This window comes from Panthera pardus, unplaced genomic scaffold, assembly GCF_024362965.1.
Source record: "Panthera pardus isolate Hobbes unplaced genomic scaffold, ASM2436296v1 HiC_scaffold_3, whole genome shotgun sequence".
Taxonomy (NCBI): domain Eukaryota; kingdom Metazoa; phylum Chordata; class Mammalia; order Carnivora; family Felidae; genus Panthera; species Panthera pardus.
In genome coordinates this window covers 55312412-55335822 of record NW_026526876.1, presented here as the reverse complement: position 1 = coordinate 55335822, position 23411 = coordinate 55312412, and the positions used below count along the sequence as shown (strand labels likewise).

General features: G+C 52.4%; 2 protein-coding genes across 6 annotated transcripts in view; both read right to left on the bottom strand.

Annotated features, from left to right (window-relative positions):
• The window catches only part of SLC43A2 (solute carrier family 43 member 2), a 39497-nt gene extending 34718 nt beyond the window's left edge, over window positions 1-4779 (bottom strand). The window contains exons 1-2 of one of the 4 annotated variants that reach the window (XM_019429617.2): window positions 4669-4779; window positions 3595-3792 (exon numbers count right to left, since the gene is read on the bottom strand). In XM_019429617.2, the coding sequence (XP_019285162.1) occupies window positions 3595-3754 (160 nt within the window). In that variant the 5' untranslated portion in view covers window positions 3755-3792; window positions 4669-4779. Of the gene's footprint in view, window positions 1-3594; window positions 3793-3960; window positions 4164-4189; window positions 4292-4668 lie in introns of those variants that run through there. The other 3 variants (XM_019429614.2, XM_019429615.2, XM_019429618.2) reach the window with 3 other exon arrangements.
• Window positions 4780-12032: 7253 nt separating this feature from the next.
• Window positions 12033-23341, bottom strand: SCARF1 (scavenger receptor class F member 1). 2 transcript variants are annotated; one of them, XM_053892594.1, is made up of 11 exons: window positions 22878-23341; window positions 22494-22555; window positions 22131-22232; window positions 20735-21260; window positions 18549-18767; window positions 18012-18140; window positions 17099-17202; window positions 16492-16612; window positions 15045-15166; window positions 14814-14960; window positions 12033-14158 (listed from the first exon to the last, which is right to left on the bottom strand). In XM_053892594.1, exons 1-11 carry the CDS (start codon window positions 23093-23095, stop codon window positions 13299-13301), a joined length of 2610 nt encoding a protein of 869 aa, XP_053748569.1. In that variant the 5' UTR covers window positions 23096-23341; the 3' UTR covers window positions 12033-13298. The 2 variants fall into 2 exon arrangements, with proteins under 2 accessions (XP_053748569.1, XP_053748570.1); XM_053892595.1 differs by having other exon boundaries at window positions 13797-14158; window positions 14814-14923.
• Window positions 23342-23411: the final 70 nt, after the last annotated feature.

Genomic DNA, 23411 nt, shown 5'->3' with positions numbered 1-23411 from the left:
ATGTCTCTTGTCCACATCTACAGCTTCAGCCCACCTGCAGGGGACCAGTCCTGGCTCTGCTTCCCTGCTGTGACAGCAGCACCTCTGCCCCTTCAGGGCCCAGCTTTGTTTCGTGAGGGGTTCAGCTCCCCTGCCACCACAGGCAGAGAGACTGCAGTGGTCAAGAGCACAGAACTGGGATCTGCCTCAGTATCCACGGAGGAGCTGCACTGAGACTTCCTCAGGCAGAGGCCGTGGCTCCACCGCCCCCTCCCCCCCCACCCCACGCCCAGAATGTGGCAAGACCTCAACAATTTTTAAGAATCTAATAGGTGAACGTGATGGTCACCCTCTTCTGCCTCTGTCCCTTCTTCCTGCCTTGAGAATAAAATCCAACTTCCCGGGGCGCCTGGGTGGCTCAGTCGGTTGAGCGTCCGACTTCGGCTCAGGTCAGAATCTCACGGTTCATGGGTTTGAGCTCCACATCAGGCTCTGTGCTGACAGCTCAGAGCCTGGAGCCTGCTTAGGATTCTGTGTCTCCCCCTCTCTCTCTGTCCCTCCCCTGCTCATGCTCTGTCTCTGTCTCAAAAATAAAATATAAAAACATTAAAAAAAATTTTTTTTTAATAATTAATTAATTAAATAAAATCCAACTTCCCCAAGTGGCCTCCTAGGCCCAATGGGCCTTGGCTCCTTCCCACTCTCCTTGCCCCCTCCTCTCCCAACTCACCTCTCTTGGCCCTCTAAACATCAGAGAGGCCCTGACACCCAAGTTGAACCAGGTGCCCTCTGTGGCTCTCCTTCCTGGCACCTTGCTCTCCACTGGAGTTCTGACCCCCTCTTGGAATTATATGGTCTGTGTGTTTAATGCTGGCAGACTACAGACTCCCTCGGGACTGCTCTACACCCCCAGCACAGCACCTCAATTAAATGTTTACTGAGCGTGGAGGTTAGATGAAGAGGAGATTAACAGCCCCCTGATCTGACCCTGTCCAAGAGGGCCATCAGATGACAGAGAGAACGAAGAAAGAGGTCAAGAGTGGGTAGGTACTACAGCCATCCGGAGGCCAGAAGGATACGGTTCTGGAAAAGCCCTGTTCTTCCTGGGCTGGGAAGCCAGTCAGCTTCCTATCCACACCAGGAGGCAAAGCCCAAAGGCCCACCCCCAGTCCTTATCAATCCTGTCTGGTGGGCAAGGCAAAAAGAGCTGAGAGGCAACAGAGAAACGCTCATTTTCTTTCCTTCTCCCACCTCATTATGCTGGAACCCAACACCGTGTCTGTGGTGAGATTCTGGCTGGAGTCCCAAGAACCTTTCAACAGGTTCAGGCAAATTTTCTTTAGAGAACAAACCAAATCAAAGGTCCTAAAAGCAACCAAAAGCTGACAAATTTGCATCTCAATCAGATGTAGACCAGTATGTTTTTCACAGTCTAATTCAATAAATGGCCCAAAGGCTTCTCTGTAGTTCAGCCACCTACCAAGTTTGAAAATATTAGGCCTAAGCAGAAACCTTGACCCTAAATCCTCCAGACACTCCCAGTTAGGCATGGAGGAGACTCCTGGCCCCTAAAGGCAACAGGCTACTTGGACTCCAAGAAGCAAGGAGCAGCAAGGCCAGAGATAAGCTAAGTGGAACCGGCAGGCCTGTCCGTCAAGGATGCTGGGTCAGCAGGTTTGCCAGGTAGGCAGAAAAAACAAAATCAAAGGCAGGAGCAAAGGCACGGGATAAGAAGTTGATGTTCAACCTACAACCTGACCCTTCACCTTCACTTTGCTTTATAGAAGGGACGGGTCAAGCCTCTCTAGGGCTTAAACACCAACTCAGCACTGTGTCGGCACAATCTCCAGGACTCCTCCCATTTTAACGAAGGAAGAAGCCAAGGTCGAGGCAGGAATGAAATGACCAGCCTCGATGCTGCCAATACCATAAAATAATTAAGCAGTGGACAATCTGGGGGATAAAACCCTAGAATCGGACCTTCCACAAGAGGTCCAAAAAAAACAAAAAAAAAATCGACCACAACAGTCCCTCAGTCTGGACGAGACGCTAAAAGCTTCATCTGGGGATGATGATGTTTTTTGCTGTTCTTAAAACCCTCGCCGTACCTTGAAAGAATCCATCAAAGAGGCAAGCAGGAAGGGTCATGATCTAAAGCAGGAGGGCGGGGGAGGAGCCAAACACTCCAACCTGCTCCTTCCAGATAGTCCTTAATCTGCTAACATCTCTTGGGCAAAGCAGAAAGCTCGTTCAAGGAACAAGGTCTGAATGACTCTCCCATCTCCCAAGATTTCTTGCTGATGTGGGGAAAGTTCTGCCAAGAACCTTTAGGCTATTGGAAATATTTCTGAGTAGCTAAAGGCTAAAGGTTATAAATGACATACTCTCTGTCCTCTCTCCCAGGTGGCCTCTACATCTCCTCCATTTCTCCTGCTCTAAACTTGTCCCGCAAAGCTTGCCTAGAGACTGAAACACTTGGGGATCTCCTGGGACTGTCAGGAGAGGGAAACAAGGAGGATTCTACATGGGGTTCCAGGCAGCGTGAGCTGGTCCAAAGTTTTCTCTCCCCCCCAATTTAGAACTCTAGGAAGAAAAGGCATGCCAGCGGTGTGATTCAGAGGGACAGACTTAAGCTATCTCCCTCTAAGGGGACTCGCACAGGGGTTGGCTGACAAAGGACCTGGGAAGAGATATTCCGGAGTTCAACTATTAGATAGCCCCTGTTGGGGACAACAGGAGGGCAGAGGGAAACATTTCCTATCAAGGTTACCTAAGAAAGGGGATCCAGGGTAGAGGTGGGGACTTGGGTCCCACTTCTTGGTTTAATCTACTGGCCTATAGCAATTAGGATCCTTAAACGGGGTAAGGGGGCATGTGAGGGTAGGAGTGGGGGTTACACTCCTTGTAGACAAGCATCCTCAACCTGCGTCAGCAACACCAATGATGCAGCAAAGGGAGAGGACAGAACTAGTGTTATATCCTTAAATACTCCCCTTGCCTTCCCCTACCATGATAGGCAGATAGAAGGCCACAGAGACATTCTCATGGCCTGTGGGAGAAATGTCCTTTGGAAAATCATAAAGCAGCAAAAACAGACAAGAAATTGTAGCTGACATGCCCTTAAGAGACTCCATAATGGCCTAAAAAACATCTAGATTCTAGATGAAACTTCGATGGGGTGGAGGCCAAGCCACTTCCTCTCTCTCTTGCTGCACCCCAACCATTGAGTCAGGAGTTCCTCTTTCTCACAGTCAGAGAGCAACATATTTAGTTCAAGTCAAGTGATACGCCAGACACGAGGAGGAGAGAAATCCAGCAAGGTTCCTAGGTGGCAGAAAGAACATCCCGGACCTGGAGGTTCTGGAACTACCAGAGTCCTCAACTGTGTGGCCTTGGACAAGTCAGCAGATCTGTCTGAGCCTCAGTTTCTTCACCCACAAAACAGGGACAATGATATGTACCCAGCTGAGCTGGCGGACGATCAAATGGGGCTTCTGCTAAATGGGAGGCGCTGCGCAGCGAGGCGGTATTGCGGGCCGGGTCCTCACTGCCATCTCGCCCTCTCCCAAAGCTCCCACTCCGGGAACCACCCCGAGCCCGAGACGCCCGTCTCACCTGGCTCAGTACACAGGTATGAGTAGAAGCCCTCCGACTTGAGCATGATGAGCAGCGAGCCCCAGCCCAGGAGGACTGCCGAGAAGAGGAGGTTTTCCAACACGGCTGTGCAGGCCATCCACCAGCGGCGCCGATGGGCAGTGGCCAGGGTGGGCGCCATGGCGCGGCGCGGCGGCCCTGCTCCGGCTCTGCAGCCACCTGCACACAGACCCCAGTCAGCGTCAGCGTCAGCGCCCGGCCCTGCCCAGCCTGTGTGGCCAACCCGGGGCGCTGCCGCAGCGCGCGCAGCTTGTCACCCCTCCGCGGCCCGGACCGTGGGTGCGCACAGCGAAGGAAGCCCCAGCCCTGCCTGGGTCCCAGGCCAACCTGTCCGCGGCTGGCTCGTACGTCTGCCCTCAGCTACGGGACAGCGGCCCCGGCCAGGCAGGGAGACCTCTCCCTTGGCTCATCCCGAGGAAACCTGAAGCATGAAAACAGGAGGGACTAACGCATGCTCAGGGACGTGGAATTAATCCTGGCTCTCCGCAGGACTGACATAGCTTGGGGACTGTCAGGGGAGGCACCTTCGGGTCCGGATACCTGGGCAGGGCCATACCTGAGGACTGCCACTCCCTGGGACCCTGACAGGCGCCCTCCCGCCCGCACTCGAGACCCTTCCCCAGAGCTGGTTCCTTCAACCACAAGATCAGCGCAGGGAATCCGGAACGGCCCGCCCCCGGCCCGCTCATAGGCTGGACGGCTAGGAACTGCTGCGCCATTGGCCGCTGTCTAGGTCGCTAGGCGCTGCGGCCACGCGAACCCCGCATGGGAGAGGCGAAGCCGGTTCAAACCGGCGGCGCGAGCCACCTGCACGACCCCCATTCCGGCTGCTTCCGCGCCATTTAGTCTGTTCCCATGGAAGCGGACCCCCCGTCCCTCCATCTCCGAGCTGCCTCCTCCATTCGTCATCTCTTCCCTGGCAGACCTTCATCCAATCTGTTTCCTCTCATAGTTATACATCTTCTCCCTATGCCCCTATTCGTGCGCTTTCTGTCCCCCTAGCACCTTCTCCCAGATCCCCAAGATCCAGCTCACCCGGCTTCTACTGGCGTGTATCGGGCCCGGCCGGCGCCTTTTCTGCCTCCTTTTATTCCAGAGCTTTTATTTCGACCCCAAGACGAAAACACTGTCGCACGCTGATTGGCTGAGTGGGGGCTGGAAACAGGCATTGGCCAATCAGCAGCTACCCGCCCGCCCGGCGGCGAGCAGAAGCCGGTTCCGGCCGGACTTGAGAGACAAACAAGAGAGCTGGGGGGGTGGGGGGGGGTTGCCGGGGGCAGCGGTGGGTTGCCTCTACCGCTACTGCTGCCTTAAACTGGAGTAACAGCCGGGCTGGGAATTCCCCGGGGCATTGCCCCAGCGTCTCTCTAGAGCCTTACTCCGAAGCTCTGACCCTGGGTTCGGTCCCCTCTGTGGATGTTCTGGTGGACTGCATGCCTGCCTCCCTCGCACACCCAGCTGGGCTCTTACACTCCGTTCTACTCCAGCCCGCTACATAGTCCCCAGCTTCCCCTCTGTCCTGGGCGCCACGTCCCGATGCCCTGGCTCCGTGTGGGTCGTTCGCTCCTGCCGTCTCCATTGCCTCTCCCACGCAACGCTGCCATCCCCGGCTGCCTCGGGCTTTGTGTTCTGATTTCTCGCTCTCCTGTCCCCAGTGTTCTCCATCCAGGCGCTGTCTGCACATCCCGGATCCCCGGACTCCTGTGCAGGCGTGCTATGCCTCTTCCCTGCTCTCCTGATTCATCGACCCTTCTGGGTGCCATCTGCCCGATCCCTAGAATATGCTCTTGGGGGATCCCTAGGTGGGAGTTTGGGGCTTGTCTATACCCTAGGACGGTTTTCTCCCATCCACTGATCCCTCGCCCACCCGTTCCTGCTGTCCTTGGTCCCCTTGGGGACCCCTACCCAGAGTTGCCCATCCCATCCCCATTGTCCTGCGCCGCCACCACCCCCTTACGCCCCATTCCCGGACGTCTCCTTTAAGGGCCCTCTCTGGTGACGCGGCGGGCAGCGCCTCGGGGAAAGCGCGTGGAGTGGGGAGGACTCTGGGCTTTCAGTCTGATGAGAGCTGGACCTGTCCCCAGGACTGCTAGGGCAGGGGGATGGAGCCCCGGCACTGGGGAGGTTCAGTAGCCCAGATGAGTTTTCCGGATCGGAGTTGCCAGCCCGATCTCTGAGGACCCTCGGGCTCCCCCAGATTCAGCTTGGTCTCCCTCGGCTCGCTTTGGGAGCCGGCTTATTCCAGGGCTCTGGGAGCCTCAACAGCCTCCCCTTTCATGTCCTTGAATCCGAGTGCGCCCCCTGCCGCCATGAACCCACCGCTGGCAACCTTGCTCACACCACGCCTGGCGCTGTGGGCTTGGGGGAGATACTGGCTGGTTACCTATCAGGCTACCCACCCTCACAGAATCTCACCCACTCACTCCTCACTTGCGACTGTCATTTGATAAACTTCAGTCCTTCTCTCCTACTTCCACCTGCCTAAGGGACGTCTTCAGGCAGCTGTTCGATAGACATCTCTGAACTGTTTCAAAAACCATCAAAAATGATTCACCCTCTACCCCCAAAACTGTCCCTCCCATTCTTTCTCAGATAATAGCACCACTACCATAAAACCATCTTTTCAACAAATATTTATTGGGCAACTGCTGTTATTCTCCCTCTCCTTCACCCCATCCCCACCCCACCAATACAGCCGTATCTCCTAAATATTTATCATCTGTGTACTGGCACAAGAACAGACACTCAGATCAATGGAATAGAATAGAGAACCCAGAAATGGACCCACAAACGTATGGCCAACTAATCTTTGACAAAGCAGGAAAGAATATCCAATGGAATAAAGACAGTCTCTTCAGCAAGTGGTGCTGGGAAAACTGGACAGCGACATGCAGAAAAATGAACCTGGACCACTTTCTTACACCATATACAAAAATAAACTCAAAATGGATGGAAGACCTAAATGTAAGACAGAAAGCCATCAAAATCCTCAAGGAGAAAGCAGGCAAAAACCTCTTTGATCTTGGCTGCAGCAACTTCTTACTCAACACATCTCCAGAGGCAAGGGAAACGAAAGTAAAAATGAACTACTGGGACCTCATCAAAATGAAAAGCTTCTGCACAGCAAACAATCAGCAAAACTAAAAGGCAACCGACAGAATGGGAGAAGATATTTGCAAATGACATATCAGATAAAGGGTTAGTATCCAAAATATACAAAGAAGTTATCAAACTCAACACCCAAAAAAAACCCAAATAATCCAGTGAAGAAATGGGCAAAAGACATGAATAGACACTTCTCCAAAGAAGACATCCAGATGGCCAACCGACACATGAAAACATGCTCAACATCACTCATCCTCAGGGAAATACAAATCGAAACCACAATGAGATACCACCTCACACCTGTCAGAATGGCTAACTTTAACAACTCAGGCAACAACAAATGTTGACGAGGATGTGGAGAAAGAGGATCTCTTTTGCGTTGTTGGTGGGAATGCAAGCTGGTGCAGCCACTCTGGAAAACAGTATGAAGGTTCCTCAAGAAACTAAAAATAGATCTACCCCACGACCCAGCAATTGCACTACTAGGCATTTATCCACAGGATACAGGTGTGCTGTTTTGAAGGGACACATGCACCCCCATGTTTATAGCAGCACCATCAACAATAGCCAAAGTGTGGAAAGAGCCCAAATGTCCATCGATGGATGACTGGATAAAGAAGATGTGGTATACATATACGATGGAGTATTACTCGGCAATCAAAAAGGATGAAATCTTGCCATTTGCAACTACGTGGATGGAACTGGAGGGTATTATGCTAAGTGAAATTAATCAGTCAGAGAAAGACAAAGATCTTATGACTTCACTCATATGAGGACTTTAAGGGACAAAACAGATGAACCTAAGGGAAGGGAAACAAAAATAATATAAAAACAGGGAGGGGGACAAAACCTAAGAGACTTAAATATGGAGAACAAACAGAGGGTTACTGGAGGGGTTATGGGAGGGGGGATGGGCTAAATGGGTAAGGGGCACTAAGGAATCTACTCCTGAAATCATTGCTTCACTATATGCTAACTAATTTGGATGTAAATTTTAAAAAATAAAAAATAAAGTTAAAAAAATAAATATTTATATATGATATTTGAAAAAAAACAAAAATCATCTGTGTCCGAAGGATTGCAACTGCTGTTCATCCAGCCTCCAATCTCAGCCCCTCAAATCCATTTCTTTACCCAACCCCATCCCAGTGAGCTGTGGGAAATGTAAATCTAACTTTAGTAAATGTGACTTCTGCTAAAATCCTTCAGAAACTCTACCATTTGTCCTGTAGGGTAAAGTTCAAGTTCTTTAGCCTGACCCACAGACTCCTCCCCACCAGTCTTCCACCCCCTAGAGGCCAGTTGATGCTTCAATCACAGGGAATTGCTTGTAGTTCCTGCACGTGCTGTTCTCTCACCACCTCTGGCCCTCAAACATACCCTCTTCTTGGATAGCACCTCCTTCAGGAAGCCTTCCCTAACCACTCCCAAAAATATTCACTATCTTAGTCTACTGACTGCACTGTTTTATAACCATCAGCTCATCTGTTTGTCTCTCCCTTTCCCCACTGACTATGAACTATTTAGGTCTTAACTTCAAATCACCACCCCCCTTAACACGGAAGCATGAAGCAGATGCACAATACTGTGACTGAGTGAAAACGTGAACAAATGAAAAGGGGTGGAAGGTACATGCTTCTAGGGACAAAGGATTCAAAGCTGGGAGAATGATGGTAATGACTATAATAATTACCCTTCATTGAGAATTAAAAATTTACTAGATGCTTTAGTTTGTGGCATTTAATCCCCTCTGTAACTCTGGGAGATGGCCATTAACCCCATTCCAAAGTCACAAAACAAGTATATCAGAACTGAGATTTGAATCCATAGCTATTTGAATGAAATTCTGGGTTTGTTTGTTTGTTTTTTTTTTTCAGTCTTTTTAATGTTTATTTATTTATTTATTTATTTAAAAAAAAATTTTTTTTACGTTTATTTTTGAGACAGAGAGAGACAGAGCATGAACGGGGGAGGGGCAGAGAGAGAGGGAGACACAGAATCGGAAGCAGGCTCCAGGCTCTGAGCCATCAGCCCAGAGCCCGACGCGGGGCTCGAACTCACGGACCACGAGATCGTGACCTGAGCTGAAGTCGGACGCTTAACCGACTGAGCCACCCAGGCACCCCAATGTTTATTTATTTTTGAGAGAGAGAGTGCGAGCTTACAGAGGGGGAAGGGCAGAGAGAGAGAGACAGAGGATCCTCCCTGACAGGAGACAGCCTGTTACGGGACTTGATCATGACCTGAGCCAAAGTCAGACACTCAACCGACTGAGCCACCCAGGTGCCCCTTTTTTCAGTCTTTTTATCAAGGATGTTAAAACTCCAAAACCAGCACTGCTGGCAAATCATAAAGAAATAAAATCACTTAAAGTACTAGAAGAAAATGCAGATGATTGTTTCACTAGTTTTAGGGTAGAGAAGACCTTTCCACTAAAAATGACATGAAACTCATAAGACAAAAAGACTAAGTTAAAATTTTAAATTTCTAGGGCACTGGGGCACTTGGGTGGCTCAGTCAGTTGAACAGCTGATTTCGGCTCAGGTCATGATCTCTTGGTTCACAAGTTTGAGCCTTGGATCGGGCTTTGTGCTGACAGCTCAGAGCCTTGAGCCTGCATCAGATTCTGTCTCCCTCTCTCTCTGCCCTTCCCTGCTTGCATTCTGCTCTCTCTCTCTAAAATAAACATTAAAAAAAATTTTTTTTTTAATTTCTGGGGTGCCTGGGTGGCTAAGTTGATTAAGCATCCAGCTTTGGCTCAGGTCATGATTTCACAGCCCCACATCGTGCTCTGTGCTGACAGCTCAGAGCCTGGATCCTGCTTTGGATTCTGTGTGTGTGTGTCTCTCTCTCTGCCCCTCCCCCGCTCGTGTTCTGTCTCTATTTCTCAAAAATAAATAAACGTTAAAAAATTTATTTTAAGGGGGCGCCTGGGTGGCTCAGTCGGCTAAGCGTCCGACTTCAGCTCAGGTCACGATCTCGCGGTCCGTGGGTTCGGGCCCCGCGTCGGGCTCTGGGCTGATGGCTCAGAGCCTGGAGCCTGTTTCAGATTCTGTGTCTCCCTCTCTCTGCCCCTCCCCTGTTCATGCTCTCTGTCTCAAAAATAAACGTTAAAAAAAAATTTTTTTTTTTAAACTTTAAATTTCTACAGAGGGAAAAAAAAAACTATAAACACCATTAACCGACCAATCACAAATTGGGCAAAGAATTCATATCCTTGATACACATAAAGGCAATTATAAATCAGTGAGGAAAAGAGAAACACCTCACCTGAAAACTGAGGAAAGAGGGGCACCCAGGTGGCTCAGTAGGTTAGGCATCTGACATCAGCTCAGGTCATGATCCCACTGTTTGTGGGTTCAGGCCCCTAATCAGGCTCTCTGCTGTCAGAGCCTGGAGCCTGGTTTGAATCCCCTGTCTCCCTCTCTCTCTGCTCCTGCCCCACTCACACTCTCTCCCTCAAAAATAAACATCTAAAAAAATATGGGGCGCCTGGGTGGCTCAGTCGGTTGAGCATCCGACTTCGGCTCAGGTCATGATTTCACAGTCTGTGAGTTCGATCCCCGCATCAGGCTCTGTGCTGACAGCTCGGAGCCTGGAGCCTGCTTCCGATTCTGTGTCTCCCTCTCTCTGCCCCTCGCCTGTTCATGCTCTGTCTCTCTCTGTCTCAAAAATAAAAACATTAAAAAAATAAAATAATAAAATAAAATAGTGGAAAGAATATAATCAGATAGCTCATAGGAAAAAATACAAGTAATTATTAAAGATACAAGAAGCAGCTCAACCTTAGAATAATCATAGAAATTTACATTTTAATGATATAATTTTTGATGGCTAAAAAAACAAAAGCAAAAAAAAACACTTTTATCTGTACAAAGATGTTAACTTTTTAAGAAGCTTTAGCATGGGGGCGCCTGGGTGGCGCAGTCGGTTAAGCCTCCAACTTCAGCCAGGTCACGATCTCGCGGTCCGTGAGTTCGAGCCCCGCGTCAGGCTCTGGGCCGATGGCTCAGAGCCTGGAGCCTGTTTCCAATTCTGTGTCTCCCTCTCTCTCTGCCCCTCCCCCGTTCATGCTCTGTCTCTCTCTGTCCCAAAAATAAATAAAAAACGTTGAAAAAAAAAATTTAAAAAAAAAAAAAAGAAGCTTTAGCATGTTATCACTTTATTATTTTTATTGTGCTAAAATAATGAGGCACCTGGGAATGCAAGCTGGTGCAGCCACTCTGGAAAACAGTATGGAGTTTCCTCGAAAAACTAAAAATAGAACTACCCTACGACCCAGCCATTGCACTACTAGGCATTTATCCAAGGGATAGAGGTGTGCTGTTTCGAAGGGACACATGCCCCCCCCCCATGTTTATAGCAGCACCATCAACAATAGCCAAAGTATGGAAAGAGCCCAAATGTCCGTCGATGGATGGATGGATAAAGAAAAAGTGGTATATATATACAATGGAGTTGTTACTCGACAATCAAAAAGAATGAAATCTTGCCATTTGCAACTACGTGGATGGAACTGGAGGGTATTATGCTAAGTGAAATTAGTCAGTCAGAGAAAGACAAATATCATATGACTTCCTTCATATGAGGATTTTAAGAGACAAAACAGATGAACATAAGGGAAGGGAAACAAAAATAATACAAAAACAGGGAGGGGGACAAAACAGAAGAGACTCATAAATATGGAGAACAAACTGAGGGTTATTAGAGGGGGTGTGGGAGGGGGAATGGGGTAAATGGGTAAGGGGCATTAAGGAAACTACTCCTGAAATCATTGTTGGAGTATATGCTAATTTGGATGTAAATTAAAAAAAATAAAATTAATAATAATAATAATAATGAGACACCATTTCAACCTATTAGACTGGGTGTGGGAACACAGTTCCTATCATCATTTGCAAGAATGCAAAACCACATAACTTTTTTGGACGGTAATTTGGAGTAAGTACCCAAATGGTTACTTTTTTTTTTTTTTTAATGTTTATTCATTTTTACAAGAGAGAGAGAGAGAGAGAGAGAGAACAAGGCGGGGAAGGGCAGAGAGAGAAGGAGACACAGAATCGGAAGCAGGCTCCAGGCTCTGAGTTGTCAGCACAGAGCCCGACAAGGGGCCGGAACTCACAAGCCGTGAAATCACAACCTGAGCCAAAGTCGGACGCTTAAGTGACTGAGCCACCCAGGCACCCCAGTACTCAATTGTTTAATGTTCTTACCCTATAACCCAGCAATTCTACCTGTAGGAATCTCTTCTACAGAAAAAACTTCCATGAGTGCAAAAAGAAATACGGACAAAGTTGTACACCGAATCATTTATTGTATCAAAACAATTAGAAATGACCCAACTTCCCATGGGTAGGGGATGGTTTAAATAACCTGTGTTAGTTCCACATGATGGAATCCCATGCAGCCATTTTTTAATAAAAAGAGGTAGCTTTATAATTACTGACATCAGAAGATATCCAGAGCATATTTAAGTAAAAAACCAAATTCTACAACGATATGTGCACAGGAAAACCTCTAAAAGGAAGGATCTAAGCTGTCTGCAAGATTCTCTGAGCTCTGGGATGGAAGAGGGAGCTGCTGTTTCTGTCCTGACTCGGTAATTCAAGTATGTGAGAAAAGAATTCAGAACCAAAAGGCATTCAATGACAAGTAAGTCTGGCCCCTCCCCTGTCCCTCAGACTCCTCTGGGGAAAGGGGGAATCTCCTTTCTACTCTATACATATCTGTAATGTTAGTACTTTTTTATTTTTAACAACATTGTTTTTTTTAATTTTTTTTGTAAAAAAAAAATTAAATCTAGGGAGAAAAGTAAAAAGAATGTTCACTATAGAACATTTACAAATTATACAGAAGTTTACGACGGAAGAAAATAAATATCAGCCACTATCTCACCTCCCAGAAAAAAAATGCCACTTGATGCTGTTCCCCCGAATCTTTTTTATGCATATACAAAAAAAAAAAAAAAAAGAGTTTGCAAAACAATCACAAAACACACACAAAACGGAAGGATTCTAAACATGTATCGTGAAGGAAAAGGAAATGAAATTTATAAGAAGAAAGCGTACTTTTTTACACTTAACAGTAAAGCATAAACAGTCTCCCATATTTCCCATATTAAATCTTCTTGCACAACATGATTTTTCATGGTTGTTTAGGAAAGTATCATAAGCAATCTTGCTTTAGCCAATCTTCTATCATTGAATATTTAGGTTGTTTCCCATTTCAGACAAATGTTCTCCAAATGAAGAAAAGAATAGCCTTTGGGGGCAAACAGAGTCCAGGACAACAGAGAAAAAGTCCCCACGGTCATCTCTTTCCCCTTCCTGACCACACCCAATGGGGGTCGCTGCCCAGGCCTTCGAGACCACTCCCAGAGCACTGCCAGGGCCCAGAGCCAACTGGCCTCCAACTGTGACGTTTCCCCACGAAAGGGCAGAGGCTCTGGTATGTCTTTCCTGGCCCTGGGATCTTTTTCCAGCAAAACACAATCTGAGCCAGGGGCAGTTTGTATGCCTACCCTCCATCCATAGTCTTCCTTCTCCCCCAATTCAAGGTTCTCAGGGTGCTGGTGGCCCAGAGATGGGTGCAACATTCTCATACTGAGGCTCCTCCTGCCCCTCCTCATCAGACAGCTTCTGGGGATCCTGTTCCTGGGGGCCACCCTCAGGGGTCAGCTCCTGGGCCCTCCCCGAGTTCTTGGTGCCATCGCCTAGTCCCCCGGCCACTTCCTCTGGTCCAGTTCCCGCAGACTCTAAGGCCCTAGTGAGCTCATGGTTCGGGGCTAAGTTGGGGCTCTGACTGGCAGTGCTGGAGGCCAGCCCGGGGCTGTCCTTATTTCGACTCAGGGCCCGGCGTGGCGGCTTGGGGATGGCACTCTTGACCTTGGGCTCTGCCTGGCCTTTCTGGAAGCTACCAAAACGACGGAGAACAGACCGGACGGGGCCCTCAGATACCTGGGGTGTCCCTGCCAGCATGTAGATCGTGGTCACGGAGCCTGAGCCCTCTGAGACACTGCCTTCAATGGCTTCCACACGCTCAGCCACTGTCCGGCCACCAAGTGGGAGCCGGCGGCGGCCAATGGCTGGATCCCTGGGGCTGGCAGCACCAGGAAGGGTCTCATCCGTTTCTGCTTTCTCCGGGCCCGAGGACTCCTCAGCCTCCTGGCTTTCCGGACTCAGTGGGGCCCCACGGGAGACCCTCTTGGGCTTTCGGAGAGGACTGGAGAGCTCCCCTGAGCTTTGGCGACTCTGTGGTGCAAACTTGGTGCCTTCAGCAAAGGAGACTGATGGCCGCTTGGCCCGTGCAAGGCTGGAAGTGCGTGGGATAGGGAATGGTGTGGAGGCGTCCTCAGGGGGAGGGATGGGACCTCCAGCCAGGCTGGCCTCTGGAAACTCTCCGTGGGCCACAGTGGCCATCCCTGGCAGAGGAGACAGAAGAGCTTGGCCAAAACTGGGCTGGCCACCCCAGTCCGTCCTGTTTACTCAGTTTAGCATCTGCTGGGGATCCTCATCAGTGGGGCAAGGAAGAGGGCGAGGGTACAGAGACAGGAGAAGAGCCTACTCCTTCTACACACTTTTCTCCCCACCCCTTCCCACTTTGAACTAATGCCACACTCTAACCAAGCTAACATTCTTTCAGTGCCACACAGTCATGTCCCTCTCGCCTTGGACCTTCACGTGCATTGTTCCGTCCTCCTGAAACACCATTCCCGTCCCTCCTCAACTTGCACTTTGTTGACTCCTGACTCCTGAGTCTAGCAGGCTCAGTTCCAATATCACGAACACGGAGACATCTTCCCTGCCCCTAATCACCCCTGACATGGCTGGATTATGAGCCCCTACGTGTTTGTCCCCCCATCAAAGCGTGCATCACCCGGTCCTACACGTGTCTGATTCCTGCCCACCACACTAGAAGGTTGGTGAGGATGGGAATCCGTGTTGTTCTTTACTATGTCCGCAGCCAGCAACAGTGACCTGCACTTGAATGGGCAGCTGATACACGTTTGCTGAAGGAATAAAGAAGTAGTGGGCAGGGCTGCTCGGGGCCAAGCGGGCTGTTGAGGGATTGGTTACCTTCTTGGGGTGGCACGCAGTAGGCAGGGCCCTCGTCCTCCTCGCCAGACTCAGGATCAGAAGAGAAGGAGTCGTCCGAGGCCCAACCGGCGGAGGGCGGCTCAATGAAGCTGTGATTGAAGGGGATCTCCGGGTCGTGGTGTGAGACTGCAGGGGGCTCTGGGTCAGGCACGGAGCTCCATGGAAGACCTTGTCCCGTCCCAGCCCCTGACCTGCAGCACCCACACTCACCTGTCACCCAGGGAAGCTTGTGGCTGCTGAGGGAACCACAGGGTAGCGCTGAGCCCAGGCTGGTCAGCGCCCCCCAGACCTGCATCTTCACCCTGGACACGGTGGCTTCATCTTTTGCTGGCCTGAGGGGAAAGGAGGGCAGTCAGTGCACAAGACCACCGGTTGGGGCAGCGTGGGGGCAGGAGAGAACGATGTGAGAGAGGCAGGCCGACACAGCGACTGTCTACCTCGGCGGTGCCCTTTGACAACAGAGTAAAACCCAAACCATTGAGCCTGAGATTTGGGCCTGTCAGAGAGGGCAGCATAGCTCAAATAGAACTGGGTAGCAGCTCTGGTTCTGGCTTCCCCCTCTCCGGGCCTCAGTTTCCTCATCTGTAAAGTGGGGACAACTCCTAGCTCTGAGACTCTTTTTCAGGACCCAGTATAGCTCCAGGCACCTGCTGAGGTTCCCCAAAATGCAGCTTTGTGTTATCATCTGGCTGAGTCCCCAGCTCAGCTATGTTTCTGGAAGTGGCACCACCTCCAGGAAGCCTGTCCTTGACCCCATCCCCAAGCTGCTTCATTGTTACCAACCCTCTGACGGCCTTTGTCATTCCCGGCCTGGCCTCCGGTGAGTGGCTTCTTCCCCACCCCCAGGGGAGGGGCTATTGGGTCTGCTCATCTGTGAATCCCCCATAGCACAGAGGAGGACGTGCTCAAGGCTCAGTGCACGAAGTAATAAGAGAGCACCAGACAGAGAATCCAGAACAACAGAGCAGGGGCTTTGTGCATGCTAGTGACAGGCTGGGTCACCTTGGGCCTCCATGTCCTCCTCTGTGAATTGAGAACGCTAATCCTCCTGCCCCCACATTCCCTGCTTTAAACCTTGCTGCTGTGAGTCTCCAAGGGATTTTGTAAAGGAACAAAGCCCTGTGCAAGCAACATTCCCCTGCAGCAGGCCCCCGCAAGCCCAAATCCTTCCTATTATCTCCTTTTCTCAGGAAGCTACTCTGCTAAACCACTGCTCAGACTTCTGTTGAACTCTGCTTCTGTTGAACTTCTGTTTATCTCTGCTAAACCACTGCTCAGACTTCTGTACTCTCCTTCGAGGGTGGTGGAGGGTGTTGAGGCCTCGTCTCTTCCCCTCCTTGCCCAGAGCTGCCCTGCTGCTTCTGCCTTCCCCTCATTCCCCCTCTGGTCCCTAAACCCTCGGCCTCCTGCTGCAGGTTTGAGATTTGCCATCCTGGTGCCCAGCGCCCACTGCGCACACGCATGCAACTCGGACACTCGCAGGGAAGGCGGGCAGCCGACCTGGTGTCTCCAGGCCATGGCCACTGCCAACTACCTCATGCCCTCTAAGTGCGCGACAAGACCAGCCCTTCCCCGCCGCTGAAAGGAAACCAGATGCTACCTTGCTCCCACCCTGTGGCCTGAGCTGGGGGTGGGGAAGGGGTGAGCCGGCATTCACCTGTCCTTGGGGTCCAACCGGGCGGCCCAGCAGCAGCAGGCACAGAAGGCGATGCCCAGGAGCAGCAGCAGCAGAGGCACAAGGATGCCCGCGATGAGGGCGGCATCCTGACCGTGAGGCCCTGGGGAGAGCGGGGGATGGCCGAAAGTTCAGGGCTTTCCTGTCTTCCACACATCGCATCTCATCTCCAGCTCTGAGTTGCCTCCCCCCCGGAATTTTCCACCTGTGGGTCCCTCCCCTTCTTCTGAGAGAGACAGGCTCTGCCCAGCCTGGAGGCCCTCTCCCCAAGGCAGCCTCTCTGCTACCCTGTCCCCTCTTCATGGCCCATGTCCCACAAGCTCTTGCTCCCAACTGTCACGCCTGATGCACATCCCGGTGTCCAGACCTGCCTGCTCACGGATGTCAGCCCTGGATGCGAGCCTGGTGTCTCAGCAGGCAAGGGCCGTATCATATCTTCAGGGGTCTCCAGAGCATCCATACAGATTTCAGGTATAGGGAATGTCTCTGAAGTGAGCCCAGCCTCCCTGGCAAGTGATACGTCCCTGAAGCCATATAAAGGGCCCATTTTCCCTGGTCACTGCACCCCACACCCGCCTTTTCACCTTACCCAGCTGGCAGGCCCCAGAGACAGGGTGGCAGGATCCCTCTGGGCATTCACAGGGAATAGAGCAGTTGTTGCCATGGAAGCCAGATGGGCATGAAGTGTTGCAGCTATGGGGTGACAAGAGAAACAGGCTGAAGGCTTGGTGAGAAGGGATAGGGGTGGGCAGGGGACAGGGGAAGGTGGATTTCTGGGCACTGCTCCCCAACCCCTGCCATGCAGACTTCCCTGGAGGATGCCCAAGCAGACTCCTCCGACCTCTGAGGACATTCTAAGTACCCCTGGCCATGTCTGGGAGAATCCCCTAGCCCCTAAGCCCATCTTCCAGAGAGGCCACCCCACAAGCTGCCCCTTGGTCCCCAGCCCCCCAGGGTATACCCCAGAGTATAGGGCAAGATCCACCCCTCATGATGCTCGTCCCTAGCCCATCCAACACTAATGTGAAATAAGCAAGATGCCAACAGCATCCAGAGAAACGTCCTCAGGGTCTGGAGGTCTGAGTCCGGCCCTGCCCCAAACTCTCTGGGCCTTGGTCCTCTCTTCTATGAGATGAGGTCTCTTCCATTTGATACTACATTCTGTCCTAGAGGCGGAAAACCTGACATTGGAGACATTGACCTTGATTATGTTTCACCACATGAAGGCCTCACGGGAACAACAATGGAGTTGGGAGTCCCACCCCTAAATAACTTCCCCGGCCTAGTTCCACAGCCAGGTCTTTGAGATTAAGATTAGATCACTCTGACCCTTCTTCAGAAGGTGCAGACCTCACAACAGGAGGACAACTTCTTCATTAAGAGCTTGCTGGGTGGGTATCCGGGAGGCAGGCGGAGAAGCCCCGGGAAGGGAAGTTTAGGACAGAGATTGCACTGACGCCTGACCGAGGCCCGTGCCTCCCTGCCAGGGCCCCAGTTCTCACCTGGGTCCCCAGTAGCCAACGTCGCAGACACATTCCCCAGTCACAGCATCACAGGCCCCCTGAACACAGGTGGGGCAGGTAGAGGTGCAGCCTTCCCCAAAGGTGCCGAGCGGGCAGGGGTCTTCACATCTGAGGTGAGGCGAGACTCAGAAGAGGAGGGCAGGGCAGGTCTGGCAGGGCAGACCCCCCCCCCCAAAAAAAAAGGTGCTACCCGTCTTCCCCCATGCTTCTGGACTCAGGGCCCCAACTGTCTATGCCTCAGCAATGAAGCTCAGGTGTTAACAGGGCCTTGAACCTGGGGCCAAATCCCATAGGTGACAAGATTACAGATCCCTGGAGGGGGAAGAGAGCAGGATACCTGAGCGGTGAGGGAGCTGGAAGAGAAGCCTGCCCGGGGCCTCATCAGCACCCCTCTCTCTTCCGTCAGTCTTGGCCAGGAGGCAGGCCCCCAGTGGGGGAGGGGCCAGCTATCCCAGGGCTGGAATGAGGACCCTGAAGGAGGGGGGCCCCCCACCCCGAGCAGGCTGGCCCCCTCACCTGGGCCCCAGCCACCCAGGGTCACAGCGCTGACAGTGCCCAGTGTCTGCCTGACAGGCCTCCCCAAGCCGGCAGTGGGGGCACTGCTTCCGGCAGCTCTCGCCAAAGGTGCCGGGTGGGCAGGGCTGGTGGCATTGGGTTCCATTCCAGCCCGGCTCGCAGGACTCACAGCTGCCTGTATCTGCAGAGCATGGCTTGTTCTGCTTGCAGTGGCCGCAGCTGGGAAGAGAAGGAGTCATGGGAGCACTGAGGAGCCCATGGATGGAATGCCCACCCAGGCCTCCAGGGACACTGGAGAGCATCCAGGACACTCAGGCAGGTCTCAGCCTCAGTTTCCCCACATTGTACAACAAAAAGGCCGGACAGATGATCTCCGTAGGATTCCAGCCCTCTCCTTCCAACTTCCCATTCCAGGACCCATCCTTCCCAGGGTCCCAGGATTAGCCCAGGCAGAGCAGCCAAGATACCTTGGCCAACCTTCTCCCTCCTATCTTTTCTCCTCTCTTCCTCCTACCCACGCCATCTCTGAGGTCTGGTATGAATGTGACTCTTCTATCTCATAACATAAAGATCCATAAAAATTAAAACATGTCTGTTTTCATCACTATAATTTCAAGTTTATCTTATGTTTGAAAAAAAATGCTGGGGCACCTGGGTGGCTCAGGGAGTTAAGTCTCGGACTCTGGATCTCGGCTCAGGTCATGATCTCACAGTTTGTGAGTTCGAGCCCCCCATCGGGGTCTGGGCTGACAGTGCAGAGCCTGCTTGGGAGTCTCTCTCCCCTCTCTCTCTGCCCCTATTCCTCTCTCTCTCTCTCTCAAAATAAATAACTTTAAAAATATATTAAAAAATGCTTTCCCCAGTTTTTTTGAGATATAACTGACAGTATACAACTTAAAAAAAAATTTTTTTTAATGTTTATTTATTTTTGAGACAGAGAGAGACAGAGCATGAACGGGGGAGTGTCAGAGAGAGGGAGACACAGGACCTGAAATAGGCTCCAGGTTCTGAGCTGTCAGCACAAAGCCCGACGCGGGGCTCGAACTCACGGACCGCCAGATCACGACCTGAGCCGAAGTCGGACACTTAACCGACTGAGCCACCCAGGCGCCCCAACGGTATGCAACTTTAAAGTGCACAGCATAATGACTTGACTTACATATAGTGTGAAATGATTACCACAGTAGGTTTAGTTAATATCCCTCATCTCATATAGGTACAAAAAAGGGAAAACAATGGCTTTTTTCTTTGTGATGCAAACTCTTAGGATCTACTCTCTTAGCAACTTTTCCAACAAGGTTTACCTTATTCTAATTTCTTATTGATTCTTAACAGTTTCTTGACAAGGTTCCCCCCAGATAATTATTTGGAGTCATATGCTTGGATCAGACTCATTTGTTCATAAAATCAACTTAGCAGACCAGCATCAAAAAAAGAAAAACAAAAACATTACAGTATATATACACATATGTGTGTATCTATACACACATATATGTATCTATACACACATATGTAATATATATTATATATATGAAGCAAAGATAAGTATATGTTGTTAAGCTTTTACCACAGGGGGGTGTGAATGAGATAGGGGGGATGTAACACGCATTTCTTTTTGTTGTTGTTTTGCTCGTTTTATTTGTTTTTAAGTAAGCGCCATCCCCAGCGCCCAACATGGGGCTTGAACTCACAACCCCCAGATCAAGAGCCAAATGTTCTACCTACGAGCCGGCCAGGCACTCCTAAAACCCATTTCTTATTGTGGGTGGGGCCGGCCAAAGTTTGAAAGCCACGAGGTCTAAAAGGGACCCTGCAATCATTTCGTCACGTGGTTCATCTTTTATCTGCTTCTAAATAGAGCTTGCTAGTACTCCTATTGTCCGTTTAACAGTAACCGGACGTAGGGTGGGCGAGGCCGGACCTAGGGGCGTCGGGGGTCTTTTTCCCCCTTTCATCCCGTCCCTGTATGTTTTTGCCGAGGGCACCGCGCGACGCTCCCCCTGCGCCCCCGCCCCTGCCGGGCCCATCCCCTTTCTCTCCCGTTCCCTTCAGTTCCTTCGCCCGCCCTCCCCGCGCTCTGTCCGCACCCCCACCGCCGGCGGCCCGTCCCTCTGCCCGGCTCCTGCGTGAGCCGCGTCAGCACCCGCCCCCCGCAGCCTAGCCGCAGCCCCGCGACCCCCGCTCACCTGTCGCGGCAGTGCGGCCCGTAGCTGCCGGCGGGGCAGGGCAGCTCGCAGCGTGCGCCGCGGAAGCCGGGCGGGCAGGCGCACAGGCCGGAGACGGCGTTGCAGCGGCCGCGCACGCACTCGCACTCATACCGGCACTCGGGACCCCACCGGCCCGGCCGGCAGACGCAGCGGCCGGTCTCCTGCGCGCACGGCGAGCCGTGGCAGGCGCAGCGGAAGCTGCAGCGGCGGCCCCACCAGCCCGGCTCGCAGCGGCAGGAGCCGTTGGTCTGATCGCAGCGCGCCACCGCCGGGTTGCACTGGCACGGACGGCGGCAAGTGGGTGACCACCAGCCGGGCTCGCAGCGGCACGCGCCCGTCGCGGCGTCGCAACGCCCGTGGGGGCTGCAGTCGCACTGGAACTCGCAACGGCTGCCCCAGCGTTCCGCCTGGCAGTGGCACATGCCCGTGGCCGGCTCGCATTGGCCGTGCGGGTGGCAGGCGCAGGTCTCACGGCAATCTGGGCCCCAGTACTGACTCGGGCAGCCTGCAGGAGTCGGGTGGGGAACATAAAGGGGTCAGTGGGCTCAGGGCCAGGCACGGATCTCCGCCCCGCGCGCCCTTCCACAAGGAAGAGAGGCGCCAGGCCCACCCTCCAAGAGCCGGAGACAGACCCTTGAACATCTGGCAGCCTAACCTCCTAGGGCACAGCTCACTTCCTGCCTCAGACTCACGAACTACAGAAAGCCTTTGGAGTGGCCCAGACTCCCACTTCATACTCCAGAACACACTTAAAGTTCCTGAGTGGGAAAGGTTTGCCCAGAGTCACACAGCAGTAGGATTTCATTCACGTCCCTTCCTCTCTCTCATGCCCATCCCCCCTCCCTCCACCCCCACCCCACTAGAGATGACAGAGCGTCCCAGTGTCCACCCCTGCCTGGATACTGACCATGAGGGTCACAAGAGAAGCCACATTTCCCCCCTTGCGTCTCCTCTCAGCCCTGATTCCTGGTGGCTGCTCTCTGGCCATCCTGCCCACCAGGACAGGGCAGAGCCCTGCCAGATATCTCCTTCCACCCTCCACACATGTATAAAGTGCACACGAGGGAGACGGAGAACGTGTCCATTTTGTGATCAACAGGGATAACCACCATCTTTTTTGAGAAGTTGTGGATGGTGAAGGGCCCAGAACTGAAAGTGTGGGTAGGGCTTTGTGGATATGGGTAAAAACCAGATGACTCAGGGCATCTTCCAGGAATGCGTCACTTCCTGACTCTGGGCCTCAATTTCCTCAGTGAGGCTTGGAGGGATTCTGGCTCTGCCGTTTTAAGATCACATTTCTACCCGCTTTGCCTCCCCGCTCCCCTCCCTGGTTCTGCCTGGCAACTTCACCCTCCAGATGAAACTCAGGACTCACGGGAGTTGCACTGGGCCCCAAAGAATCCAGGTTTGCAACGACAGAGGCCTGGTTTCACGCACACTTCATCTTCCCGGCAAGCATCCAGCCCCTCACAGATGGCTGAAAAACACCCCACCCAGGTGGGAAGGACGATGGCATGGCACCACCAGGGGACACTCTGCCCCTCTCACTGGCTCCCAGCGCCCTGCCCCGTCAAGAGCCATTCCCTCAGGGCAGGGGGGGGGGGGGGGGGGCTGTCAGGATGGACCCTAGCTCTAGGGCTCAGAAGGGGAAATAGGAGGCCCCAAGAGGGGAGGCAGGAAGGGTCACTGGACTATGTTCTCCTTTCTTCTCAGGTGGGGATCCGTTCTGGCTACTCACGGATAGTGCATTCTTGGTCTTTCTGCCTCCAGCCTGGGCAGCACTGGAGCTCAGCAGAGGGGCTGTGGGGCAGAGAGGGGTCAGCCGGGGGACAGACAGACTGGCTCCGCGGGTGGATCACTGTCTCTGGCTGAGATGTGGGAGGCTGCCTCAGCCCCATCAGGCAGGCCTAGCCAAGAGTCACAGCCACAGTGTCCCCAATTCCTTCCCTTTCCTTCCCTGGCCTTCCCACCTTCTGTCTTGACTACCCACCACCTTCTAGGCTGTCCCCAAGCCCCCCTCCCTTCAGCCCATGACCTCTTCCCTCATGTCCTCCTTCCCTGCAATGCCGCAATACCAGTTCAGGCACCCCCCCGCCCCCATCAGATTCCTACAAAGACCCACCTGCCGGCCGTGCAGACATGCCGCCCGTTGGGGTCCAGGTTGGACCCCTGGGTCCCCTGTGTCCAGAGCAGCAACAGTGAGACCAGCAGCCTCAGCCCCATGGCGGCCAGTCCAGCGGGAGGGCTTGGGTTAGTCTGGCCCCCACGGCTCCCAACCCCCTCCCTGCTTCCTTCCAAGGCCTTTCCTGAGGAAACCAGTGCCGAGAGGCGGGCTGCCATGAGGCACCTCCCTGAGAGGGCGGGCGGGTGGGTGCTGGGAAGACCAGACGCCAGAGAAATGAAAAGGAAAGCCGAGGGCAAAGGCTGAGTCGGGGCTTTAAGGGGCTGGTCTCAGTGTGGAGGGGGCAGGAAGATGAAGCTGCAAATCCCAGGGTACTGGGGACAGGCGAGGGTGTGGGGTGCGAGTGGGAGCCACATCTTTCCATTAGGTCATGCTACCCAACTGAGGCCCTAGCTGGGTGACTCCTCCCCACCCACTAACAACCAACAAGACCCTGTGAGGAAACCTCAGCCTGCCTTTGGTCCTGGCAGAGTC

Coding starts and splice junctions, on each gene's coding strand:
- SCARF1 (XM_053892594.1), bottom strand. CDS start 23,095: ATGGCAGCCCGCCTCTCGGCACTGGTTTCCTCAGGAAAGGCCTTGGAA. Junction 18,141..18,548: donor CCTGGGTGGCTGGGGCCCAG/GTGAGGGGGCCA, acceptor GCCTCACCTCAG/ATGTGAAGACCCCTGCCCGC. Junction 14,961..15,044: donor CAAGCTTCCCTGGGTGACAG/GTGAGTGTGGGT, acceptor AGCCCCCTGCAG/TCTCACACCACGACCCGGAG.